Consider the following 23,836-nt stretch of genomic DNA (forward strand, 5'->3'; position numbering starts at 1 on the left):
ATTCTACCTTTAATTTAGTTCCAATTGTAATTACTTGCACCCAAAAAGTAACACATACAACACTTATTTCTGTGTCGATATTAATTTTTAACATTATTTCATACAACACTTATTTTTAACATTAAATGTTTGATTAGGTATGTAGATTTGTATTTTTATTCAAGGAGTTTCATTTTTCGAAAAGTGTCGGAAAAATATTAAGCAACTTTAATGTTGGCATTTGCAAGATGTTATTTTCAGGGGTTTAAGACAAGCAAGTGACATTCAAATATGTGATAAACCTAGCTATCGATTTAATTATTCGTCTTTAGTCTCTAAACTACAGTTTTTGACACCTTTACTAGAATTTTTTTCTCTAGCTAAAGAAGTTGGTATAACTAATTTCTTCCACGAGGAGCGAGTATTGAATATTTGAGTAGCCGCAGCAACCCCATTACTCGTCAACCCAATTGTAATTAACAACGAATTGACATTAAATTTACTCAGAATTGATATAGAGTGTTTGAGTTCACAATTGGTGGACAGATGATAGTGGACTCTTCAATAATTTATAGTCGTAGTAATATCTTGAGCAATTTCCAAACCTTGTCTTTATACTATAGGTTAGTCGTTCTAACGGTATGCAATAACATTTTCTGTACTATTTCTGCCAATATGTACTTCATAATCAACCCTTGTTTGAGATATAATACAAAATGATGTACACCAATTTCGTCTATTTACGTTTTGCATGCATTACATAAAGTCCTAATTAGTTTTGAGAGACCGAGTCATTGAGACATTTGATGTTTTATACATCGTATTAAGTTATTAATACTAAGTTTGATGTTTTATTTTTAAGTTAAACCCCCCGAAAAAGGGAAAAGGCATGTGTCCTTTTATACTTTGACAAATTAGTCGTTATCATATTGCCCAATAATCTCCAAAGGTTGGATCAATATGTAACACAAAAATGTCAAATCGAGCCAAAGCAAGAGCTTAGTAGTGTATATATTCTTCATAGCTCTCAATCTTTTCGAAAGGCACATGAAGTTGCATATAATTAAGAAGCACATCCAACCAAAAAAAGGGGTAGGGCAACACTACCAAATACCAGCTCATATTTACAATCTACCTTAACAGAAGTAAATGCCTTACATTCATCACTACTTTCATTGTTCAAGACCTAAAAACTTCACCATACTTTATTCCTTGGTCCCTTAATAATAGTGATTATATATAGTATTAAATTGAGTTATAATGTTATGTGATTCTTCTCTATGTAAAGTTGTACATCTCCACTATATATGTGTTACTCAAGCTTATGTTCTTTTCAAGATGTTGAAAAAGGGTAATGAGCAAGTTGAAAGTTAAAGAACTAAAATTAAAAGCGACTTATTAATGTTGGACGAGTTAAAAATAGATATACATGTTATCTACGTACAAATAGAGTAATTTCATCTAAGCACCGATGATTTAGGTTAGATTTTCTAGTGTCAAAGCATTGCCATATCTAGTGTTAATAATTAGCTTATTTTCTTTTAGTAACTAATAAAAGTAACATTAAATTTCAACTATGGTCAATTTCACCTCGAATCAAAAGCAAGCCATTGCAATTCCATAAATATTTCGAATTAGGTAGAATGATTAGGTATGAGTCAACTTTATCAAGTTTACATGCATAAAAAGGACGTGAAGGAAAGGGACGACTTTGTAGAAATCATAGAGCACCAAATGAGAACAGATTATTTCCATTGAAAAGTATTCCATACATATTGTAAAAAGAGTATGTATGCTTATATGAATGCTCAAACAAACAATATGAGCTAGAATACATTTTATATGATCAACCAAAAGTCTGAGAAAGCATTATAAATATAAAAACTACAACTAGTTTACTACAACAAAATATGAAAAATGGTTAAAAGGAAGGCATTGAAATGAAACAGTATCCTAAGAATGAACTAAAGAACAAATAATTGGCCCCCTTTTTTTTCACTTCTTCTATTTCTTACTTAATGACTTTTGGCCTTTCAGTCAACCTCTTATACCTGGATGTTCTGAAAAATCATCTATTTCTCTCTCTCTTATTTATTTACTTCCATGTTTCTGGTCCAAATGCTAGGTTGTCCCTGCCAGACCCTTTTGTTGGGTATAGGAAATTTGTAACCCCACAATCAAAAAAAAACTTCCCTTCTTTTTTTCTGTTTATAAGAAGGAAAAACAAAAACAAAAACAAAAATAATGCAAGTAACAATTTCTCAACTAAGAAGTAAGAACCTCCCTTTCACTAATCCATCATCCTAAAACAATGCTTAATCAACGATAAACTCGATTATTATCCCGGGATTGGTTATTGATCGATCGAGCTTAGCTTTGTCAGTCTGGCAGATCAGGATTTTGGTCACTGTCTCTGAATGTTAGCTTTCTCTTTGTGCCTGATGTACTTGGTTTATCAGTAGTAGTAGTAGTTTGTTCAACCTCAGTAGTCAAGTTAGGAGTACTAGGAATTTCCCTAGAACACAATCTCTGCATCAAGCTATAACAGGAAACCAATTGCTTCTCCTGCTGCTGCTTCTGCTGCTGCAGCATTACAATCATGTAAACAGAATCAGATTACAGTTGCTCCAATCTACTACATTTTACTCCAAACTCTTCATCTCAACTCACTTAGTAATGTAGTACCCATATCGGATCCTCAACACTCCCACATTGTCACATGAGTATCAAAATTTCTCAAAAAACACAATATTCAAGTAGTCCCAACACTTGGACACGTACCCAAGTCCGAGTAACACAAGTAATAACAATGCATTGATTAATCACAAGTTTAAAGAGAGAAATCTTACATCGTCTGAAGTCTGCCACAATGAAACAGTACTAATCCTAAGCTTCAAAGCTTCTTGTGTTAATTGCCAATCAATAGCAGCCATCACTGCCGTGGCAGCAACCACAAATGGATAATAATCTCCAACCGAATTACTCTCTGCATCAATAAATCAAACCATACATTATACGATCATTACTCCAAATCATAACATACACAAATTTGACATTGAAACTACTACATAGTACATAAGATTAGTAAAGATTATACCTTTAATAAACCCCATTACTAATTGAGTTCCTCTTGAAATCAATCGATCAACATTTTGATCATCCAACTTAGTAGCATAGCAATTAAGGTAAACAAAAGGAGTACTCAATGTCATGTTCCATTCCAAAGTAGTTAACACAAGAAGCTCCATATTTTGCATCACATTTCTTTCGAATTCGAAATCGGGTACTTGATATTCTGATAATGCAGGCACTTTACATTCGTCCATTTTGGCAGCCAATGATAAACATGCTACTCCTAGTAATGTAACTGCCCAAGGTTGATGTTCCTATCATATTATAAAAATTAATCAAACCCATTAATTAAATTGATTCAACATTACATTTCATTTTCAAGAACCATATAATAAAAAATAAAGATAAAGATAATGATAAAAAAAGAAAACTCACATAGATGTATCTTCTTGATAAGAAACGGTCCAAGTACAAGATTGATAAATAAGCAGTTTGATTTTGAAACCCAAATGAATCTTTAGCCTACATTAAACAAACAACAAATCAAATTAATGATTAACCCATTAATTGAGTGATTGATTAAAAAGGGGGGAGGACAAGAAAGAACAACGCACATACATTGAGAATCCAATTGATGGCAAGAGCACGAGAATTCTTTAACCAAGAAGGGTAATTGGAAGAAGAATTAGACGATGAATTAATCTCTCTTCTAACCAACATTTGAAGATAATAATCATCTTCAGAATCCAAATCTTGATAGTACGGAACTAATTGAGAATTCTGAAATTGGGTTTCCCGATTTTGTTCATCCCCTTCATTTAAGTAAGATTTATCTTCTCGACAAAGTAGATTAGATGATGAACGTTGAGAACTTGAACCCTCCATTATTTATTTATTTTTATTTTTTTTTTAAATTAATTTTGTGGGGTTTTGGGGTTGGATTACATGAAGAATTTTACAGTAGTAGTAGCAGTAGGAAATTAAAGGAGTGAAGAAAGAAGAAAAAGTAGGGAAAATTGAAGTGCTAAAATAGGAGAGAAAATTGGGATTGAGGTAATCTAGGAAGAAAGAGGAGAGAGGATTCTGGCGCTAAAAGAGTGTCTAAAAGGTGTGGGGGAGGTGTTGAGAGCGGTTTTGGTGCCGCCAAAATTAGCGGATGTGATATACAGATTGTGTTTTTTTTTTTTTTTTTTTTTTTTTTTTTTTCCAGCGGTTATATATGAACTAACTGTTGTTTTTTTTGCACTCACTTTTTTTTTTTTGCACTCACTTAAACTTTCAGTTTCTTCTTCCATTTTTTTTTTTTTACTTTTAGATTAGTTATTGACTGCTATGTAAAATGTGGGTTAAGGGGTTAATTGATGGTAATAAAGTCAACTAAGGACGAGTTTTAAAATAGTGTGTATCAGTGTATGTAACCATGTATGATATATGTCGTATTGTAACATGTGTGTGGTGTGTTTAAGTGTATACACTAACTAGATGGTATTGATCTATCGCATATTTGCATGCAGTACATAGTACACGTGAATGTGGGAAATTTAAAGTGTTTATTTGTTATGTACATGTGTTAGTTTTGCGTATTTACTTGGAAGGATTTCAGGTGTGCATTGATAAATGCATGGTAGACTGTTGGATTCGGTATTAGATTTTAGTATACACAATATAGCGTAATACGAGTATGTATGTTGCATCCTATGTTTGTAAGCTATAAGGGAGGTTTGTAATGTAGTGTTGACTAATTCATGTGATTATTTTAGAAGTTCACTAATAATTGACACTATATGGTTAGTATTCAAAAACGATTATAGAGAAGATTAGCAATTAAGCTATTTTTGGCAAAGTATATAGAATTGATTTGGATTTTGGAGAATATCTACAAAGATAAAGCATGAATATTCATAATTTTTGGAGCAAGGTCATGGAAATGGATAGTTATTAGACCAGCATGAAGGAGAAATTATATGAATTAATTTAAATCTATTAATCTTGTATTTTGTTAAATATATACTCATTAATCTAATCATCTAATAGGTAGTTACTAAAGTTTGACGATCGGTCAAAAGAGTATTTTTCTAACTTATTTATATATGAGTCTAAATTCAAAGATATAGTTGAAAATGGTAATTTAATTGTTTTTTTTTTTTCCTTTTAACACAAAAAATCAATAAAATTACCATTTTCAGCTAAGTATATCTTTCTCATGAAGATAACAATCAAATTCCTATCACCTTAAACAAACTATACTCTCTTAAGCTCTGTTTTCTACTCCAAATACTCAAGTTTACCCGTGGATAAATTTGGATTAATCAATTCTAATTTGTAACAATCACCATGATTGGTAACTTATTGAAGAATACAAAATTAAGGATTTAAATAGTAAGAAAATATATAAATTAATTAGAAAGATTCCTCTCAAGTTTCCATATAAAGATTATTGTTTTTGAGGATAAGAACTCAATAGTATTGTTCAATATTTCATTTTAGCCACATAGTTTCGTAAGGCTGTATAATTGGACAATAAAAATATTTATTTGTTGATGTAAAATAATAAAAGTTGATCATGAAAAATAAATAGTTAATTATCTGATAATACATACCATTTATACATATTTATCGAGATCGGACCTATGCTAATGTGTGTTGTAAATCTTGTAATACTGAGAATGTACTATGACTATGTGTAATACTCCATTCTTTCAATTAAATCTTGTAATACATACGATGTACGGTATTGGTGAGAATATTATAGATTTTTATAATATAATTGACTGACACATAATTTATTGTATTTATAAATTGTGTCATGTAAATGCATTATCATACGCATATACGGAGTAAAAAAGAAATTCTTTATCGAACGCTTTTTAGAATGAAGACAAATTAATTCATGCTATACAACAATTTCAGTAATACGAAATATAAAATATAGATACTAATCTTATTATACGAGTAGTATGTATCAAAATATAGTGTTATACTCGAGTGAGCAGAGATGAGTATAATTAGCAAACACGAGCATCATCCCCGTGGGAAGAAAACAGAAAAAAGGAGGGACCACAACGTCATTCCATGTTATAATTATTTTGCTTAATTTGGCGCCAAAATAATGGAACATTTCAACTATCAATATTGACTACTCTAATTCCCAACTGGCAAATACCCCTTATTAAAATAATCACACAGACTTTGCCAGTTGGTATTTGTTTTCCTCTCTGATCTGCTTGGTTTGGGAGTTGGGACTGCTGCTTTCACAATTTCACTACTATGTGGACTTTTCACTCTATCTTTTACCACCACCCATTATCCAAGGGTGCATCTCATTTTCAAAGGTCACAAATGTTTATAACATTTTTACTTTATGGTACTATACTATTATGTGAGCAATTAATTGTTAAAATTGTCATGGTTTGACCAAAAGTCAACCATAAACTATAAGTATGATGAAAAAAAAAATGTTTCCACTTGTTAATCGATCAACTTAACACTGTGTTTGAACTGAATTTATTAGAATCGAACTGAACTAAAATAAATATTTTATAAGAGTAGAAAATTAGTTAATGAATTGAACTGAATTTATTAGAGTCGAACTGAACTAAAATAATCGTATGAGAACATGCCCTTAATGTTCATTGTACCAATGAATACATGTATAGAAAGTATATCTCAACATTAACACGTCTTAGTAATTAATACATCAATATCTTACTTTGCACAATTATCTCATGAAAAACTAGTTTTAATTAGTGTTTATTAAGTACAATATGACTCAGGTTGTCGTTTGTTGTCTCTACATGAAATATGTTTGTTTAACCTGGACATATGAGAATGTGGCTCAAGCTCGAGTTTTCTTAAATGTGCATTATCTACCGTTTCATAATTATCTTTTAAGTCGTATGAACTAATACCAAACATAATAGACAAAACTCGCAAAAGCATAATTACAAATTACATCAAAGTAGGAAATATATTTAATATTTACACATAACTATGTGAGATAATTAATATGACAACCAATTAGCAAGGACATGAGTCTTTCTTTACTAACATTCACTACAATAAAGATGTAATAAAACTTTTTAGTTCATTAATCCTATGAAAATTAAGACTTTTTGGTTATACTAATTTATCCACTAAATCAAATGTGAAACTAGTTAGAGACCTAATGACATTTAAGGAGCACTAATAGTGTTTGTTAATTTAGGTTTCATTTTCTTAACTAGATCGATTGCAAATTCCTTAAATCGTGTCTCAATTTTGGCAACAAAACAGTAAATTGTTAGTTCAAGTCACCAACCCAATTTTCAACCCTACTTAAATTTAGATGCTACACTATATAATTTATTGCAAATTTTATTAAATTAGTGTATTTGAGTCCCCATTTATCTTCCAGCCCACCTAGCCATAAACGTGGCTGTCAATATAAAATTTTTAAAAAATAAAAGTAATAAACGTGTGACATTTATACTATCACTCATTTCATAAAATCAATTTGCTGTCTACCTAATTCTTAAGCTACAGTATCTCGTGTCTCTACCTAATTTAACTAAATGAATATAATGTTAGTAAAAAATAATAATACAAGTATAAGTCAATGACACAGTTGCTAGTTATTATTCGATCTGATAATTAAAGCTTATAGTAACTCTTAAGATTCCAAAAATGGAAGGTAACAATTTATAGATTAAAAATAGATGTTGTAAAAATAAATAGAAATAGAGGTAATTTTTTAAGAATAGATAATTTAAGATGTTATATTTTGTTGAGAAAGTAGGTTTATCACAGAGATTCGAAGAGGAAAAAGTATGACTCACATGAGTGCATTGGTATGAATGGTATCCTAATCATGCCCCCCTTTTATTTTTCAGGATGTTCTCATTAATCATAATGCCTCTATGTTAAACAAAGATTTAAAGACATGTCATGCATCTATTAATGATCCCCTTGTTGAAAATTTAATTAAGGGTCTTAAAAGGAAAATAGAAGTAATTAATTGACGAATAGTTTGGAAAGGGATATGAACTTTGGTCGATCTACTCTTAATAATGTATCCACATCTTAAAAGGAAAATAGAAGTAATTAATTGACGAATAGTTTGGAAAGGGATATGAACTTTGGTCGATCTACTCTTAATAATATATCCACATATTATTTAAGAATACCCGGTTTTTTAAATTTCTTATATGTATGTGTGTACAAGTACGTGTTGCTAGTTCACTTTCATCGATCTCTAGTTTAGCTACCACCCTGCGTAACTGCGTTGGGCCTTTGCTTGCACCTCTTGATACTACCTTGTGAGGGTGTGATGATAATTATGGGAAATAAAGTACATATTAATTGTTTATTTTGTCCACTATATATCACAACCTTAGTATTTATGAGCACTATACACACCCTTATACGAGTTCTTGAAAAGCCCTTATACGAGTTCTTGAAAAGGTATATTACAGTGTAAAAATACTACTAAAACATACGTGTAAAACACACAACCAATTGACATGAAAATAGGATAAGAAACATTGATCATGTGAAATGAGAGCATTATTTACAAAACACAAGAATCTACCATGAATATTGTGCTCCCGAATCTCCAAAATAATGATATATGTAGTTTTTAGGATTAGTCTTACACATAAAGCCATAAGCATGTAATATCTTTTCTAATTCAGAAGTACAAGACAATAAATGTAAATTTCATGTATTTTATCCTTTTTTTTTTTTTTTTTTTTCTTTTTTATATATAGCCTTAAACACTATATATATGATTTTCTATTTTATCTATTAGTACAATACTTCCTCCGTCTCTTAATACAATGCCTCTTTCTCTTGTGAGGAATAAATGCTCAAAAGAGGGATTGTAGTAAGGGACGAAGGGAATATTTTTTATTACCTATAATCTCAAACTCTTAGTAGTTGTAAATTGGAAAGTGGCGAAAACGATGCAATGTGTAACGAGCCCCGTGCATCGAACGGCAAAGATTCAGTTGTCAGGTTGTCACCCTTGAAGAGTCGTAGTATCATGATATGAAGTTACTTGGGATTATCCAGGAATGAATGAATGAATGAATTCAATTACTAAAATACTGAGTTAAGTATAAAACTAGGGACTATCTTTTTCAATTTTTCACCTTTTGGGACCTCAAAGTTTTTTTTTCACCTTTTGGGACCTGTAGTTAGAATTCCGGTGAATTAACCCAACTTTAACCCATCGGAAAAAAAACTGAGTCCCCTACTTAATTAATGACAAAAAAAAAAGATAGTCCCTTTATTACCTTTTTGACAAAAAAAAAAAAAAATCCCCAAATTAATTACCATGCATATCCCTCTCACGTCTCTCTTCATTCCCCTTCTCCTCCCATTTTCTCTCTCCTCTCTCTTTGTTTTGCTCTTTCTTTCTCTCTCAATCTTTAATTTCTACTATGCTTATGGAGATAGTAGCTTGATTGTTGCGCTACTTGATCGGAGTTGCGTTTTTTTTTGGTAAAATTCGACCGTATAAACTCCAGATATGGAGTTTTAATGGTCGAATTTGACCATTAAAGCCATAAGAAATGAAAAAAGGCTAAGGGTATGTTAGTATTTACTGATTTTTTAATTAAAATTTCGTGGATTTTATGATGTTTTTGGGGGTTTATGGTGGTGGTGGTGGTGGTGGGTAAGGAGGAGTTGGGTGGCGTGGCCGCGTGGGTATTTAGGTAGAAAAACGGTTGGGTACGGGTCGGGGTAGTGGGTGGGTAGGGGGCAGTTGGGGGCAGGATCGTAGGAATAGTGGGTGGGTGAGGGATTTCTTTTTTTTTTTTTTTCAAATACTACCTCCGTTTCGTATTAGTTGCAACTTTGGAATATTTTATATCTCACAAATAATACCCCAAAGTTGCAACTAATAAGAAACGGAGGTAGTATTTACTGATGGCAGACATATGGAGTATTAATTAGGGGACTAAGTTTTTAGTTTCCCAAATAGCTTTTCAGAGCACTCACTTCTTAATCAAGGGACTATCTTATTTACTCACCTTTGGTTAGTTTTTGGCCGGAAAATACCCTTGAGGTCCCAAAAGGTGAAAAAAAAACTTTGAGGTCCCAAAAGGTGAAAAATTGAAAAAGATAGTCCCTAATTTTATACTTAACTCCTGTAATACTCCAACATTGAACTATGAACCTTTGACTTGACCTCTTTATTTTATTCTCTTTTTATGTTGGATATAGAGCTATAGTTGACCATAAATCACCGTACCAGCCCACAGGTTCAGTGAGTGGAGCCCATTAATGGCCCAATCCAACTTTTAAAACCACGTTTTTCAGCTTGCCCTCTGACCTTGACTCAGCCCAATGTATTGGGTGGCTAGGCTGCTTAGGACTTTCGGCCCACCTTTAAGAATTGGGATAGACCGTAGACGTGCTCTTGCCTTTTTGGGCTGATAACAAAGTATTTTATTTATTTATTTTTTTAAAACACGATAAGGTAAGGAGAAGAACCCTGACCAAAGTAGCGAACCACAACTGTTACGATTTTTTTAGTCCGATATTTGCGGGTCAAACACTTTAAGAATAGGATAATTGACCCTCACCTCAAAGTACTGTATACGACTATACAATCATTATATATGTATATTTTTTTATTTTTCTTTTATTTTAAGCATATTTCATATGACATTCATAATTTCATATGTGTCTAGTTGACCACTAGACTTACATGTTAATTTCCCAACTCCATCTTCATGTGGGGTGATTAAACTTGACTCACACATGCTATATTTTGTTCAAAAATTAAGACGTACTTCGTATGTAGCAAATGTGTATGGGAGCCGTTTAATTGTAAGAGAAAAAGGAGTGACGACAACTTAGGCTATTATATATTGCTCGGTTCATTATATGAAAACTCAATTTTCACAACCACCTCAATCCAGCTTCATTATGGATGTTTAGGATGTATATTCACCGTACCTAATTTCTTTAAACACAACTTCGATGATTTTGGTCGTTAGTGACTTATAATTAAAGATACTCCGTTGTAGATAATGGTGTCATCATACGCAATTCTAATGACAAATCTCCCACGCTTACATCTATTATTCAGTTACCATACCTAAAGCTTCAACTTCTTTCACACTATTCGCAAAGCGACATATATCAAAATCATCCAAATTAAAGATCTTGACGACATTTATGTATTTTTTTGGAAATGCATGTGTTTCATAGGGCAGGTGACCGTGTGGGGCAAGGGCAATCCCTAAATACTAGGGCAACGTAAATTACTTGTATGAACATACGTAAGGCGGTCGAACTCTCCTTTCCACCGTCCACCTTAAAGAACTACTACTATTTAAAAACTGTTAAAAGTGCTGTTGTTATATAGAAGTATAAATCTAATAATAAAAAATATCAGAAGATAGCATGGAAAATGGAAATATTATTAGGTGTTGACAAAATAAAAATTGTATGGTTGCAATGACTTGGATCCACGCCAACATGATGATGTTCATTTTCTCGTGTACTATCTTACCAGAAATGCATGCTATCCACACATACAAAATTAATTAATTATAATTAATCTTTTAGCTGGAGCAGCTTCTAACTGAAAAACTTGTGACAAAAAGTAGTTTGATTAATTATCATTTTTAATGGATAAACGTAATATAGATTATTTTGTCAATTTGAACGTACCTTTTCGTCTACTAATACGTGTACTTTACTACTTTAGCATACAATTTGTTCATGACTAGATTATGACTAGGATAATCCTTTTTCTTATGTGGATAATGAGGACCAAGCACCTTTAAAAAACAAATTAATAGTATGAGTACCAATAATAAGATTAGGAAAAGTAAATATATGAATAAGTCCACCTCTAAATTATTGAAAAGTTCGCCAATTTTAGAGGATGAGACTTGTTGAATCTTTATATCCATTATTGTGAAATTTAAAGCGGTTATGAGTCACAATTTGAATTATCAATAATTAGTTAATTACGGATAATTGTATAACATGTCTATTACAGTATAAACTAAGATATAATCCATATTAAATCTAATAATAAAATTACAGTATAAACTAAGATATAAACTGGGATTAAATTGTGAGATACATTAAATCTTAAGAGATTAACAGACATATCAATCCTTTCAGATCACACTTAAACTTTAGGTGTAATAGTTTCACATGTAATCCACTTTTTAATATAACATCTCGTAATTTTAATTTATTTTGTAAGTAAATTAAAGAGACTATTATATTCTTAATTTTTTTTTGAGTTATGAACTTATTAACCCTTATCGTCTTAGTAGCTTAATCAATTGAATCGTGAGAATTAAATGAATTAAGGTTTTTACAGCAAAAAACGCAAAGGACAAAGAATGTAATAGCAATAAAATGTGTAGGAATAGCCAAAAGAAAACCCAGAAACAGCTAAGAAAAAGGAAGGTGACAGGAAGTAGACGAAGATCATAAAGTTATATGATAAGTACCCTGTCTTATTACCTTTTATCTTGTATTTTCCAATTCAACAAAATGCTAATAATGGATTTAATTAATATTTATTATTTGTTAATTACACAGTCAATTCATATCCATGACATGACCCACCTTCACAGATTCAATCAACCCCACCTCTCAAATCTCCCTCAACTACTACTACTTAAGAGAAGAATGAAAAAGAAAACTAACATTACACTTCTATTTTCTGGGTTCAATTTTCTTCATCATAAATAGATAGCGACTGTTCTTAATTCTGGGATTCTTTTTTGTCATCAAATTGTAAGTTTTCTTCTTCTTCTCCTCTGTTTATAATTTTAGTTTTAATGGGTGTTGATTTTTTGTTTTAGTTGAGCTTTGTCATTCATCTGGGTATCTGCTATCAATGTCTGTAAATGATTTTTTTTTTTTTGGGTGGTATGATCTTATATGAAAGTGGTTCAATTATGCTTGAATTTAACCCAAAAGGGATATTATTAATTTTTATAATTTTTTATAAAATTTATAGATTTATAATTTGTTGGGTGGAATTTAGGGAAGGTGAAAATGAAAATTATGTTAGACTAAATTTAGAGATTGATTTTATTTATTGTATTTGATTGGAGCCTTAAATAGTCAATATATAAGTTGTGAGTAGAAGATAGAAGAGTTTTGAATTATGATTGAGAAATTGATGATTTACTAAAATTGAGTAATTTTTCATTATTAGCAGGAGTAGAAATATTAAAAATGTGTAAAATGGAAGATGTGGTAGACAATTCAGTCAGTGTGATTCCTCCACCAGCACCTCCATTGCCCTGTGCACAACCTAAGAGGGTTTTGGTTAAGTCTAGGGGCATGTCATCTAACAGAGACCAATGCTCTGTGAGCACTGCAACAACGGATTTGTATGACCGCCTTTTCGATGAAGCTTATCGAGCTGATGTTGTCGTTCATACAGATGATGGTGGCCAGATTTATGCCCATGCTAACATTTTGGTAAGATCTTTCAGAACCCATTTGACTTTTTGCATATTTTTCATGAAATTAGACAATTCTCAATTCAGCTTATATTCAATGTTGGCTTGTAAACTTTGATTTTTCAATCTATACATATTGCTGAAAGAACGCGTGTTTTAGTTGGTGATATTGTCAATGCATGGTCCAATATACCCAAGTTCCCTTGAATTGCTATAGATTTAGTTTATTCTTGATGGAAACAAGACTTAATTAGGATGGATTTTATGCTGTCATTCAAGAAGATGTTGATGTTCTTGATTCAACAACTTTTTTGTAGCCTTTGCTGATGATAGTTGTCTACTGACAGGGCATGACATCTCCAGTGATCAGACACCTGGTGAAGGAATCCAAAGGCAAAAATCGACGAAGATCCATCACAATTCGTGGTGTTCCACATGATGCAGTTCGTGTTTTCATTAGATTTCTCTACTCTTCGTGGTAATATATTGCAGAGTTTCATCTTTTCAATTGTATATAGTAATAATGAATCTTGTAAAAGCACATTATTTTATGGATGTTGATTGCTGATTTTCTGCTGTCATTCTGCAGCTATAACCCAGAAGATATGGAAGAATATATTCTGCACCTTCTGGTATTGTCTCATGTGTATGTGGTTCCTCACTTGAAAAGAGAGTGTGAAATACAGCTAGAGAATGGCTTGCTTAACATAGAGAACAGTGTCGATGTTTTCCAGCTTACTCTTCTATGTGATGCCCCAAGGCTCAGCCTCATATGTCACCGGATGATCTTGAACAATTTCAAGGCTGTCTCAGCCACCGATGGCTGGAATGCGATGAAAGAGGCTCACCCAATCCTTGAAAGAGAGATTCTAGCGACTGTGGCCGAAGCTGATAGAGTAAGTATACAGTATACACCTCTATGGCTTATCAATATATATTCATCTTTAATCTTATATAATTCTCCATATCTGTGTACATTTTTTATGTATGGGTATATTTTCATTTTGTCAATTCTGGACTAAGCTCAACTTTTGATCTCTTATAGGGGGAGAGGAACAGTAAGGGATTAATTTTCCATTGATTGGTATATTGTTTGGTTAGATTAGGGAAGGGGAGGGAAAGGAACGGGATGGATCCATTTTCCTTCTTTAATAAACTAACATCTTCCAAACTTGGAATGACTTGGAATTTGGAAGTAAATAAACACCCCTTCGGCATTGCCCATTAGCCCTCTGGAGTCCCATCCCATCTCCTGACAAAAAATTTATCCAAATATTGGCCTGGCAACTTGGCTGTTATCCTTTTTTCTGATGCCTGACTTGAATAATTAGATAACCAGGCTGTAACAACCACCAAATCGCCAACAATGAACTAACTAAATTCATAACTATGGCATTGACTCTTCATAGCTCTTGTTATTGGAAATGTCGGGGAAACATCTTTTTTTAATGCCCTCAGTAAAACAATTTAAGGCTCATTAGGCTGTGTTGCCTGTGTATTTGCAGCAGTAGCTACTCACTTAGATCAAAGCTTAGGGTTTTTTCATTCGTGATTTAGTTTTGCAGTGTTTTCACCCAGCTTCATGTCCTCAATTTATTCATTGTCATTATTTTCACCTGCAGAAGCAAAGGGTACTCTTTAGAAAGAGGAAGGAGAAGGAGATGTATGTACAACTGTACGAGGCCATGGAGGCTCTAGTCCATATATGCAGAGATGGATGCAAAACAATTGGCCCTCATGATAAAGCACTAAAGGAAGACGAACATCCTTGTGGGTACACCGCCTGCAAAGGACTCGAACAATTGGTCCGACACTTTGCTGCCTGCAAGCTTAGAGTTCCTGGTGGTTGCGCTAAGTGTAAGAGGATGTGGCAGCTCTTTGAATTGCACTCCCGCCTTTGCATTGACTCTGAAGCATGCAGAGTTCCCTTGTGCAGGTACTTAAGATGTTCCTTTCCATATTCCTTTTCTTATAAGCTAGTTTAAAAGTAAAACTTGTTGGTTATTGTTAATTGCTAACAAATGCTCTCTTTACATTGCACCTTGTTTGTTATAGCTGAAATAACACACTCATATATCAAGAAACATACAGTATCTGTTCATAACCATTATTCAGCTCATATTAAAAAATACTCATGAACCTACGAGCAAGTTTGTATGACCAACTGTGATTTTATTTCCGGGATTCAATGATATAGAAAGTAAAAACTACGACACATACAACAGGACAGAGAAGCATTATTCTTTTACTTTTAGGTTGTTACTCTATATTCATGTTCATTTTGTAATTACCCACTGCTACTAATTAAAGAAAAATTTGGTGGTTTCAGGAACTTCAAGGACAAAAGTATGAAGCAAAACAAGAAGGAAGAAATGAGGTGGAAGATATTGGCAAGAAAGATAGTTAGGTCCAAGAGTATCTCTGGAGCGCCATTCTTTTCCTTGGCTAGCTCCACATGACAATGTAATGAACACCTTTCAGCTACTTGACAATTGAATATATAAAATTCTTTATTCTTTATTCTTGGCACGAATATTGTCTCTTGATTACGTGAGGGGTTAGAGTATTGTTCATTAAAAGTGTCAACTTTATTCAAAGGACGTGGGCGAAGATGTGCTCTATTTTATTAATGGGCGTAACTTCTTCCTCCTTTCCCCTCAGACCTTGTAGGATAGTGAGGGATTTCATTATAGTTGGATGATTAACTGTACACGGCTCAAAATCTTGTGTAAGAGCCTTTGTATGTGAATGTATAAGATAGAGCTTCTACGTATAATAGTCTAGTTTGCAATGTGTTCGTAAGTGCACATTACATAGTGAATTTGGGCGATTTGGGTATGTGATACTCGTAGAATTATATTGTGCAAATTGGATCACAAAGTCCACAATGTCTTCATGCGTTAGTTTATGGAAGAAATACGCCTCCTTCACTGGTGTAGTAGTGTGTGCGTTGTGCATTGGCACATGAAAAGCATGCTAGGTGTTTTTGGGTCCATTTAATAACTTATTCATTATGGTAGCATATGTCCTAAATTTTATGAGTGATTCTGGAATCAAGCAAGTCCACAAGGTTGTTGGGCTCATTATTCCTAATAATTGGATAAACCAGCTAATTGCTTGAACTTAGTTTTGCTTAATAATAATTCCTTCCTCTTCTCATTTTTCTACCAAATATTATACAGGGTACCCTATACTTTAAATGTAATAAATTGATAGGAAAAAAGGAATTACTCAGTAACAATAGTACAATACCAATCAACAAAAATGTTTTTGATAGACTCCCCATAGTTACCGTAACATCTATTTATGCACTCGGGTAGAGGTGTCAATTTAATCAGGTCTATTTTTAAACTTGAGTCATGTTATATTATTGTATTCACACAAGTCAAAATGTAAATCGGATATTTTTCGAGTTGATTTCGAATTGGGTTGGATCGGGTGTCGTTTTGACACCTCTACACACGGGCCGCTCAGGTATACTCAAGTTTAGGACTGTAAGTGCACTCTCCACGAGAGGGTGATCTTATTCCCTTATGCATCAATGCATGTAGAATTTCGTTGATGACATACAAGGCTTCATCAATTCATACCTAGAAACTAGAAAGCCAATCAAAGTGAAATCAATTGCTTTCATTTCCAAATCCAACCACTTAATTTTGAGTATACAAAGCCTAAATTTTCCAGATTCTATTCGAAAAATCCAAACACAATTCAAAAAGAAGTTGAATTTGAAAGCTCCCGCTAATCGGATCCAACTGTCACCGGCAAATTCCGCAGTTTCCGTCGCTATTTTGGTATGCATTTTAACCTAAATTTCCTTAATTAACGTTCAACTTTAATTTTCTGGGTTGAAATTTACACTATCTAATATCAGAATGCAAATTTTCCAACTTTATTATGGTTACTTTCATATCTTTTGATTTACTGCTCATTCAGTCATTTTCACAAACATGTGGTGTGCACTTCTTTAAATTCCATCAATCAATCATTGTTCATAAATTGCACATCTTTATGAACAACTTTAGGATAATGTTGTACAATTTGTAACAAATCATGCTTCATTTATTAAGATATTTTGGTAGAATAAAATTAATAATAATTTTACATGGAATAGGAAGCAAACCTATTTTCAAAGTGTAGATTGTAGAAAAAACACTAATTAATCTGACTACTGTATAATTCCTCCACTAAAGCTCAAAAAATCTGAAATTATTGAGCTTTTGATTGCTGGGTTTTTCCAGAAGATGCTTTATAATTATGTATTTTCAATAGATTCTTGTCAATGCCCCTGAAGAATCGATTTGTCGACCGACTTTTTTTTTTTTTTTTTTTTGTTGTATACCGTTGCTTGCCTCTCAAATGGAAATATATGAATGACTTGTTGGGCATGATTGCCTCGTTTTTATATTCCATTTTGATTATCTGACTCATATACAACCTGTGGTTGTGTGGAGGCGTTGTTCTCTTGTATCATGAGGACATGCTTTCGTCTCCTGAACTGTCATCTCGTCGAACATTATACTTTGTGGGTACTGGTGCTGTTGCATATGCTGATATTCGGAATGATCTAGCCGTTCCCATTACACTTCTGCTTTCCATTGTTCCAACTTCCTTACACACATTGTCTAGTACAGCGAGGAAGTCTCTCACAATTAGAAAGATTCTGAATGGGTGTGCTTCTTCCTTTGCTGTGTCGCCGTGGAAGTATTGAGTCACTTCTCTGACATGAGCCAATGCTCTCCTTTCGTGAGTCTTGACTCGTGCAATTTGTTCTTCGGATTCCTTAAGAAACTTCTTCATTGACTCGAAGAATTTCCCTTGCATATCTGGTGTTTCAAGTTGCAATACTAGCTTGATCTTCTGAAGCCCCATTTCTAGCTTTGACACATAGCTACTTAGGACATCCGAGTCCATCCCAGCTGCACCTTTAACACTTCCTAGCTCTCTACTTAGTCCTGACACAATCTGCAACCCTTGCTTTCTAAATGCTTCTTCCTTCTTTGTGGTGCTCAATTGATCAGCTGTCTGAGGATTGACATCAGAGCCAATGCCTTCAGACTTTATGATTTCCTGGACGACAAAGTGGAGCAATGTGGTCTTTCCATCTGTTCCCTTGATGTCTACTAATTTTAGGAGTGTATCGAGTTTAAAGGCCTTTACATCTCCACGATTTGTTCCTGCATTCATTCTGTTTCCTGTTTGCAGAACAGCTTCGAGGAGTTTAAGGAAGAGTCTGCTACTTTTCAATTCATCACTTGCTACCTGTAATATGTCATTCACTTAGGGATGGTAAAAAGGAGTCAAACTAGAGGGTGGGGATTTCTGGGACTTTACCTCAAGGGTTTCAAATGACTTTGTTAGGTACTTCACTTCTGAGTCAAAGTTAGCTCTGTACAGCATAGCTTCAACTCTTTTGAAGGCAAATGGTATCTCAAGTATCCCCTTGAGAAACCTCTCAGCAGCACCTAATTTGGAGAGGTCACCATTGTAGTCTTTTAATTTTATTTCTTCTTCCTTTGTTGGTGCCATCTTGACCAATGTCTCAAAAAGCTCCACACCCAAGCCTTCTAAATTGCCTGCTCCAAGAAATATGGATTTTAATATTATAAGGAATGTATTGCTAGACTTAACTTATTCACGTGAATTAGCTACTTAATTAATTGATTGCCATGGAATTTATTGGTTTTGTCATCTGCATGCACCCATAAATTGGATTATGCTGAAGGTTCCTTATATAACCTCCCTGAGCTACATCATAAATACATGTAATCTATTTTCATGCATCTAAAAGATTTCTCTATACACCACGAGTAATGCTCTAATGTGTGAAGTACATGGCTGGTGAATCATCCGGGAAGTATTTAAGCACTATAGATTGAGACAGTAAACAATTTGCAAAGTTCACTTGTTGAACTCGGGAATTAGGATTTATGACTTTTGAAATCTTGGCATTTTTAAGACATATGATCACCTTTCTGTACTATCATTAGGCATGGTTAGAAAGGATCTCAATTGAATGAGTATATACATCGAGATCAGGCTCTTCCACTTCTGCAAGTATCAACAATTTCTGGCCCCTATATCTTCATCTGTGTGATTTAGCTAATGTAATCACGGGAAAGAGTTTTTATGGCTATCAGGAAAAAATGAACTCATAAATGAATGTACTTCTGATAATTTCTTAGACACATACCTATACGATCTAGATTAACTCACTTATCCAATGGGCAAGAGCAAAAAAAGCAATTAAGGTCTGTAAATAAAGCATGAAGGAATTATCCCAGGGATTATTAAGAAGAGAGTTATGCATACCGTCCATTAGTGCTTCAGCAACCTCATCCCGAGTCACATTCAATGCTCTTAATAAAATGGCAATGTTCTGGGACTTCTTTGGGTCTAAAACTCGGTTCTCTTTTTCAACAGGGGGGAGAACTGATCTTCTACCTGTCTCTTTCTTAACCGTCGTAGGGGCCGTATTGCAGCCAAATAAACTTTCCATCATATCCTCGTTTAACCTGCAATGAATTTAGGAGTCAGTCATAAGTTATTTTGGAACCAAAATACACAAATTTTTTTTTTTTTTTTTCTTCTGGTGGCCTTACTGGAAGGAGCTTGATTTCAGCTGGTCCCAAACAGTAGCTCGATCCGAGGTTGCCCTTACTTTATCCCAATGCAAGGGCTTCAGCCTTGGCCTTCTCTCATCTAAGTCGTCTCCATTAGGCCTTCCAGTAGAACTGCATCCATTATCAAGCTCTTCTGTTGTTTTTATTGTTTCTCTCCTTAGGCCATCTCTTGAGTTAGGACTTTCCAATTGTGCCTTAGGTGACACCTGCGAAGCCCCTGTAGACCCATTTTCCATCTTATTAGACACTTTCTTCGGTGTCAGTGATGGTGCCCGTGGAGGAAGTGGTGGCGGAGGGGGTGGTGGCGGAGGAGGAGGTGGCGGCAGAGGTGGTGGATTAGCACTCGGATGAAATGGACTACTGCTGCTGAATTTTCGGAGGAGTGCTAAATTCGGTGGTGGTGGAGGAGCTGCAAATTTAGCTCTTTTGGGTATATTTGACCTTGTTTCCTCCTTTCCTTGAGTCTCATACTCCTTTTCATAATCCGACTCCATCTCTGCTCGTGGCGGGGGTGGTGGTGGAGGGGGTGGAGGGGGAGCAGTGGCCTTAATGGATGGAATGATAGCATGCTTGATAACATCAGGAGATGATGAAGCTAAACCCCTTGATTTAGGTGAAGTCCTCCTAGAATGAGGGAAGGAACTTCCACCATTGGTTCTACTATTTGAACGTGTAGCTTGAGTCCAATACCCATCATCACCACTAGCAACCGAGCCATGAAATGAGCCATGAATTGAGCCGTATGGAGTATAAAACAGAGTATCACTTCTGTCCTCATCAGAAGAAGACATAGTAGCCGTTGGGGAACCCCTCTGTGGCACACTCCTCGGAGGAGCTCTATTCAATGGCGGCAATGGCTGCAAATCAGGACTAGGCCTATATCGATCTGACATCTTCATTGAACTATCATTATTAATACTATTACTATTATTCAGCTTATGGTAAGGTGATCCATTGGCTATGTTATTCTCATTAACCGGTACTGATCTCTGATTTGAAGGTTCTACTGTCCCTATATACAGGAAATTTGAAGGGGGCACTCTTGGTTCTTCTGTATGCCTTGTCGAGTTATTCGCACCACGGCCACCACCACCACCACCAACCAATTTCTGAGTCTCAACAGGGTTCTTCACCCTGTGTTTATACAAGAAGAATGCCAATGCTGATAGCATTCCCAATGTTACTATTACCACTGAGACTGCAATTGCCACTTTCTTGGTAGGCTTTGCAGCTGGTTGTGTCGCTGTTGGTATCGGACTTACCCCATTTGACGTTACAGGAGGTGGTGGTGATGGGTTCTGAGTTGGGGTTGACCCTGCAGGCACCTCCGGGAAGAAGGGTTGGTCCGGTGTATCCCCGGAATTATCAGCTGAAGGCGGAGGTGGTGCCAATGATGACGAATCATCGAGTCCGGGTGGAGGCGATGAGCTTTCCGGGAACAATGGTTGATGCAGGATTCTTCTGATGACTTCAACATTTCTTAATTTCTCACCATTGGCTACAACAGATAAGGTTAGTGAAATGATCAATATCAAGTTTAAAGAATGAATTTTCATTGTGAATTTTTGTAGGATTGTTTTATTATGTGTATATTATCCCACCAATTCATGTCTAAATTCATTGGCTATTTGGCTTTCCAATAATCTTGGTTTGTGGAGAAAGAAGAGAGAGAGAGAGAGAAGAGTATGTGTGGAGGGAACCTTCTTTAGGCTGCAAGATCTGGATGCCCAGAACTCTGTACTGAAGTGAAATGATGTCATTAACTTAGCCGCATTCCTTTTTTTTTTTTTTTTCTTCTTTTCTTTTTTCAATTAATGAGCATCTAAATCTTGGTCTAAAAATATACGGAGTAATAATCATGTACTCGTATACTTGTATTATTTTAAATCATACCCAGTAAAAAACTAAAAAAGTTGTCACATTATTTAATATTCCATAATCAGGATTTCCAAATAAATTATTAATATTCAACGTTTTTTTTTAACTTAATTTAGATCGATTTCATTAAAATTACTCTTTATGTCACATCCTTAATTGTAAAAGGTAAACATTTCATGATTTTTATTACTACTGATCTAGCTTAGATTAGTGGGATTGCTGATTTGCTGTTCTAAAGAGAGATCTACTGCCAAGTGGAAAAAGGAAGAGAATCTGCTTTCTTTTTTTTTTTTCTTTTCTGTTTTTAAATGGTTTCTTTTTCTTATTTTTCTACAATGAAAGGAAGATAGTGAGAAGATAGTGCTAAAATATTTAAAGAACCAATTTTGCTTGGTTGGTAGAACTGCTAAAATCGAAAAATAAATAAAGTTTATTCGTCCTTGCTTTGTAAAATATTCTTTAAAAAACTAATTTGTCTCTTTCCTTTTTTTCTCGTTTAGTTATTCTTTCTTTAGAGCCATTAAATGCTTCGGGATCACTTCTTCATAGTATTCCTTGTATACTTTCAGTGGGGCGGCAATCTCCTGTTTTTATGCCTAGAGCTTCTAAACTTTTCCTTGACCTTTGTTGATTCATTCATTCTCTTTGATTATAAGATAACCCCTCATCATCATGTTTTACCATCGGTCGAACAGTCATAAACCAACATGATTCCGCGAATATGGCCATCCAATTCGAATGTCCCAATATGAGGTTGTTGTGGTAGAGTAACGTCCCAATATAGTATAAGTGACTGTACGTAATCATGTAGAGTATTAGTTTATCTTTGGGTCGTACTATGTAGCATATAGGTTAAGAATATGTTTTATAATCCTGATTTAGATATAATAACAATTCTCTATGTTTAAACATAAGTAGTTTGTTTGGTGCTTTAGTAATACACCGTATAAACTTCCAATCCACTGTCACTAACATGATTGAGCTCTGTCATATTGGACCCTAGTTATAGAAGTGAGGGGAAAATTTAATCAAAGAATAAGATTAAAGGAAATTTGGCCACGTGCTAAAGCAAAACGTCAATATTAATACGAGTACTAATCAAAATTGATACCCTACTTCCTTCTCCACCGCCAAGTGCGTGAGATCTAGCTGTTTTTAGTACACTGTCGCAGGTGGTGAAAAGGATTTTATACCATTAAATTTGGGAGGTTTAGGGCTTACATGAATTCCAATTATTAGGCCCATGAATTTATGGCTGAAAAAGAAAAAAAATCAAGGCCATTCCATGCACAATCAACGTGAACATTATCTTAATACTCGAGTATAATGTATTTCTTTCGATATATGAGAAGTTGTTTCTAATTGACCTTTCGTTTATAAATTTGAGAGAAACATTATCTTTCTCTAGATCAATCAATTTAACGTATGTAGATGACATTTGACAATTCTCTACACGACCTGTCTAATGGTAAAGACGTAAGTGTTGAATTCTTTGTAGGAAAAAAAGGGGGTGATGTGCAATGTTGAACATTATTTATGCCTTTTGATTTGATACCCTGCCTGGTCCAGTGAACCACCAAGTAGTCACCGACTCATAGGACAGTATGACAAGATGAAGAGCATATGCTTTCTTTAGACGTACAGTACATAATTCTTGCTTTAATCTTTAACTTTTGTTGGTGTTGTTGGTATTTGGGTGAGTGTGTGGCAATTCCAAAGTATAGTGTAAAGACAATGCTATCCTTTTCCAACCCTTTAGGTTTAGGATCCTTAATTCTTTTTTAATCGTTTAATAAAAGCAATCTTTACTCTTTTAATATTGCGTGTTTGTATGACTAACTTTAATCATTCTAA

General features: G+C 34.2%; 3 protein-coding genes across 4 annotated transcripts; 1 reads left to right on the forward strand and 2 right to left on the reverse strand.

Annotated features, from left to right (window-relative positions):
* Positions 1 to 1,718: 1,718 nt before the first annotated feature.
* Positions 1,719 to 3,955, reverse strand: LOC145602380 (cyclin-D5-1-like). Its single transcript, XM_081658574.1, has 5 exons — positions 3,670 to 3,955; positions 3,487 to 3,573; positions 3,077 to 3,365; positions 2,829 to 2,965; positions 1,719 to 2,562 (listed from the first exon to the last, which is right to left on the reverse strand). Exons 1-5 carry the CDS (start codon positions 3,934 to 3,936, stop codon positions 2,359 to 2,361), a joined length of 984 nt encoding a protein of 327 aa, XP_081514700.1. The 5' UTR covers positions 3,937 to 3,955; the 3' UTR covers positions 1,719 to 2,358.
* An 8,677-nt stretch (positions 3,956 to 12,632) lies between these two features.
* Positions 12,633 to 15,994, forward strand: LOC145601793 (BTB/POZ and TAZ domain-containing protein 4-like). Of its 2 annotated transcripts, none has more exons than XM_081657866.1 (6): positions 12,633 to 12,804; positions 13,232 to 13,500; positions 13,829 to 13,959; positions 14,071 to 14,377; positions 15,104 to 15,417; positions 15,811 to 15,994. In XM_081657866.1, the coding sequence occupies exons 2-6, from the start codon at positions 13,252 to 13,254 to the stop codon at positions 15,938 to 15,940; spliced, it is 1,131 nt and encodes a 376-aa protein (XP_081513992.1). In that variant the 5' UTR covers positions 12,633 to 12,804; positions 13,232 to 13,251; the 3' UTR covers positions 15,941 to 15,994. The 2 variants fall into 2 exon arrangements, with proteins under 2 accessions (XP_081513992.1, XP_081513993.1); XM_081657867.1 differs by having other exon boundaries at positions 13,235 to 13,500.
* A 1,519-nt stretch (positions 15,995 to 17,513) lies between these two features.
* On the reverse strand, positions 17,514 to 21,899 carry LOC145601565 (formin-like protein 6). Its single transcript, XM_081657605.1, has 4 exons — positions 20,084 to 21,899; positions 19,794 to 19,996; positions 18,816 to 19,057; positions 17,514 to 18,743 (listed from the first exon to the last, which is right to left on the reverse strand). The coding sequence occupies exons 1-4, from the start codon at positions 21,658 to 21,660 to the stop codon at positions 17,952 to 17,954; spliced, it is 2,814 nt and encodes a 937-aa protein (XP_081513731.1). The 5' UTR covers positions 21,661 to 21,899; the 3' UTR covers positions 17,514 to 17,951.
* Between the last annotated feature and the right edge of the window lie 1,937 nt (positions 21,900 to 23,836).

This window comes from Chenopodium album, chromosome 21, assembly GCF_948465745.1.
Source record: "Chenopodium album chromosome 21, dcCheAlbu1.1, whole genome shotgun sequence".
Classification (NCBI taxonomy): Eukaryota; Viridiplantae; Streptophyta; class Magnoliopsida; order Caryophyllales; family Amaranthaceae; genus Chenopodium; species Chenopodium album.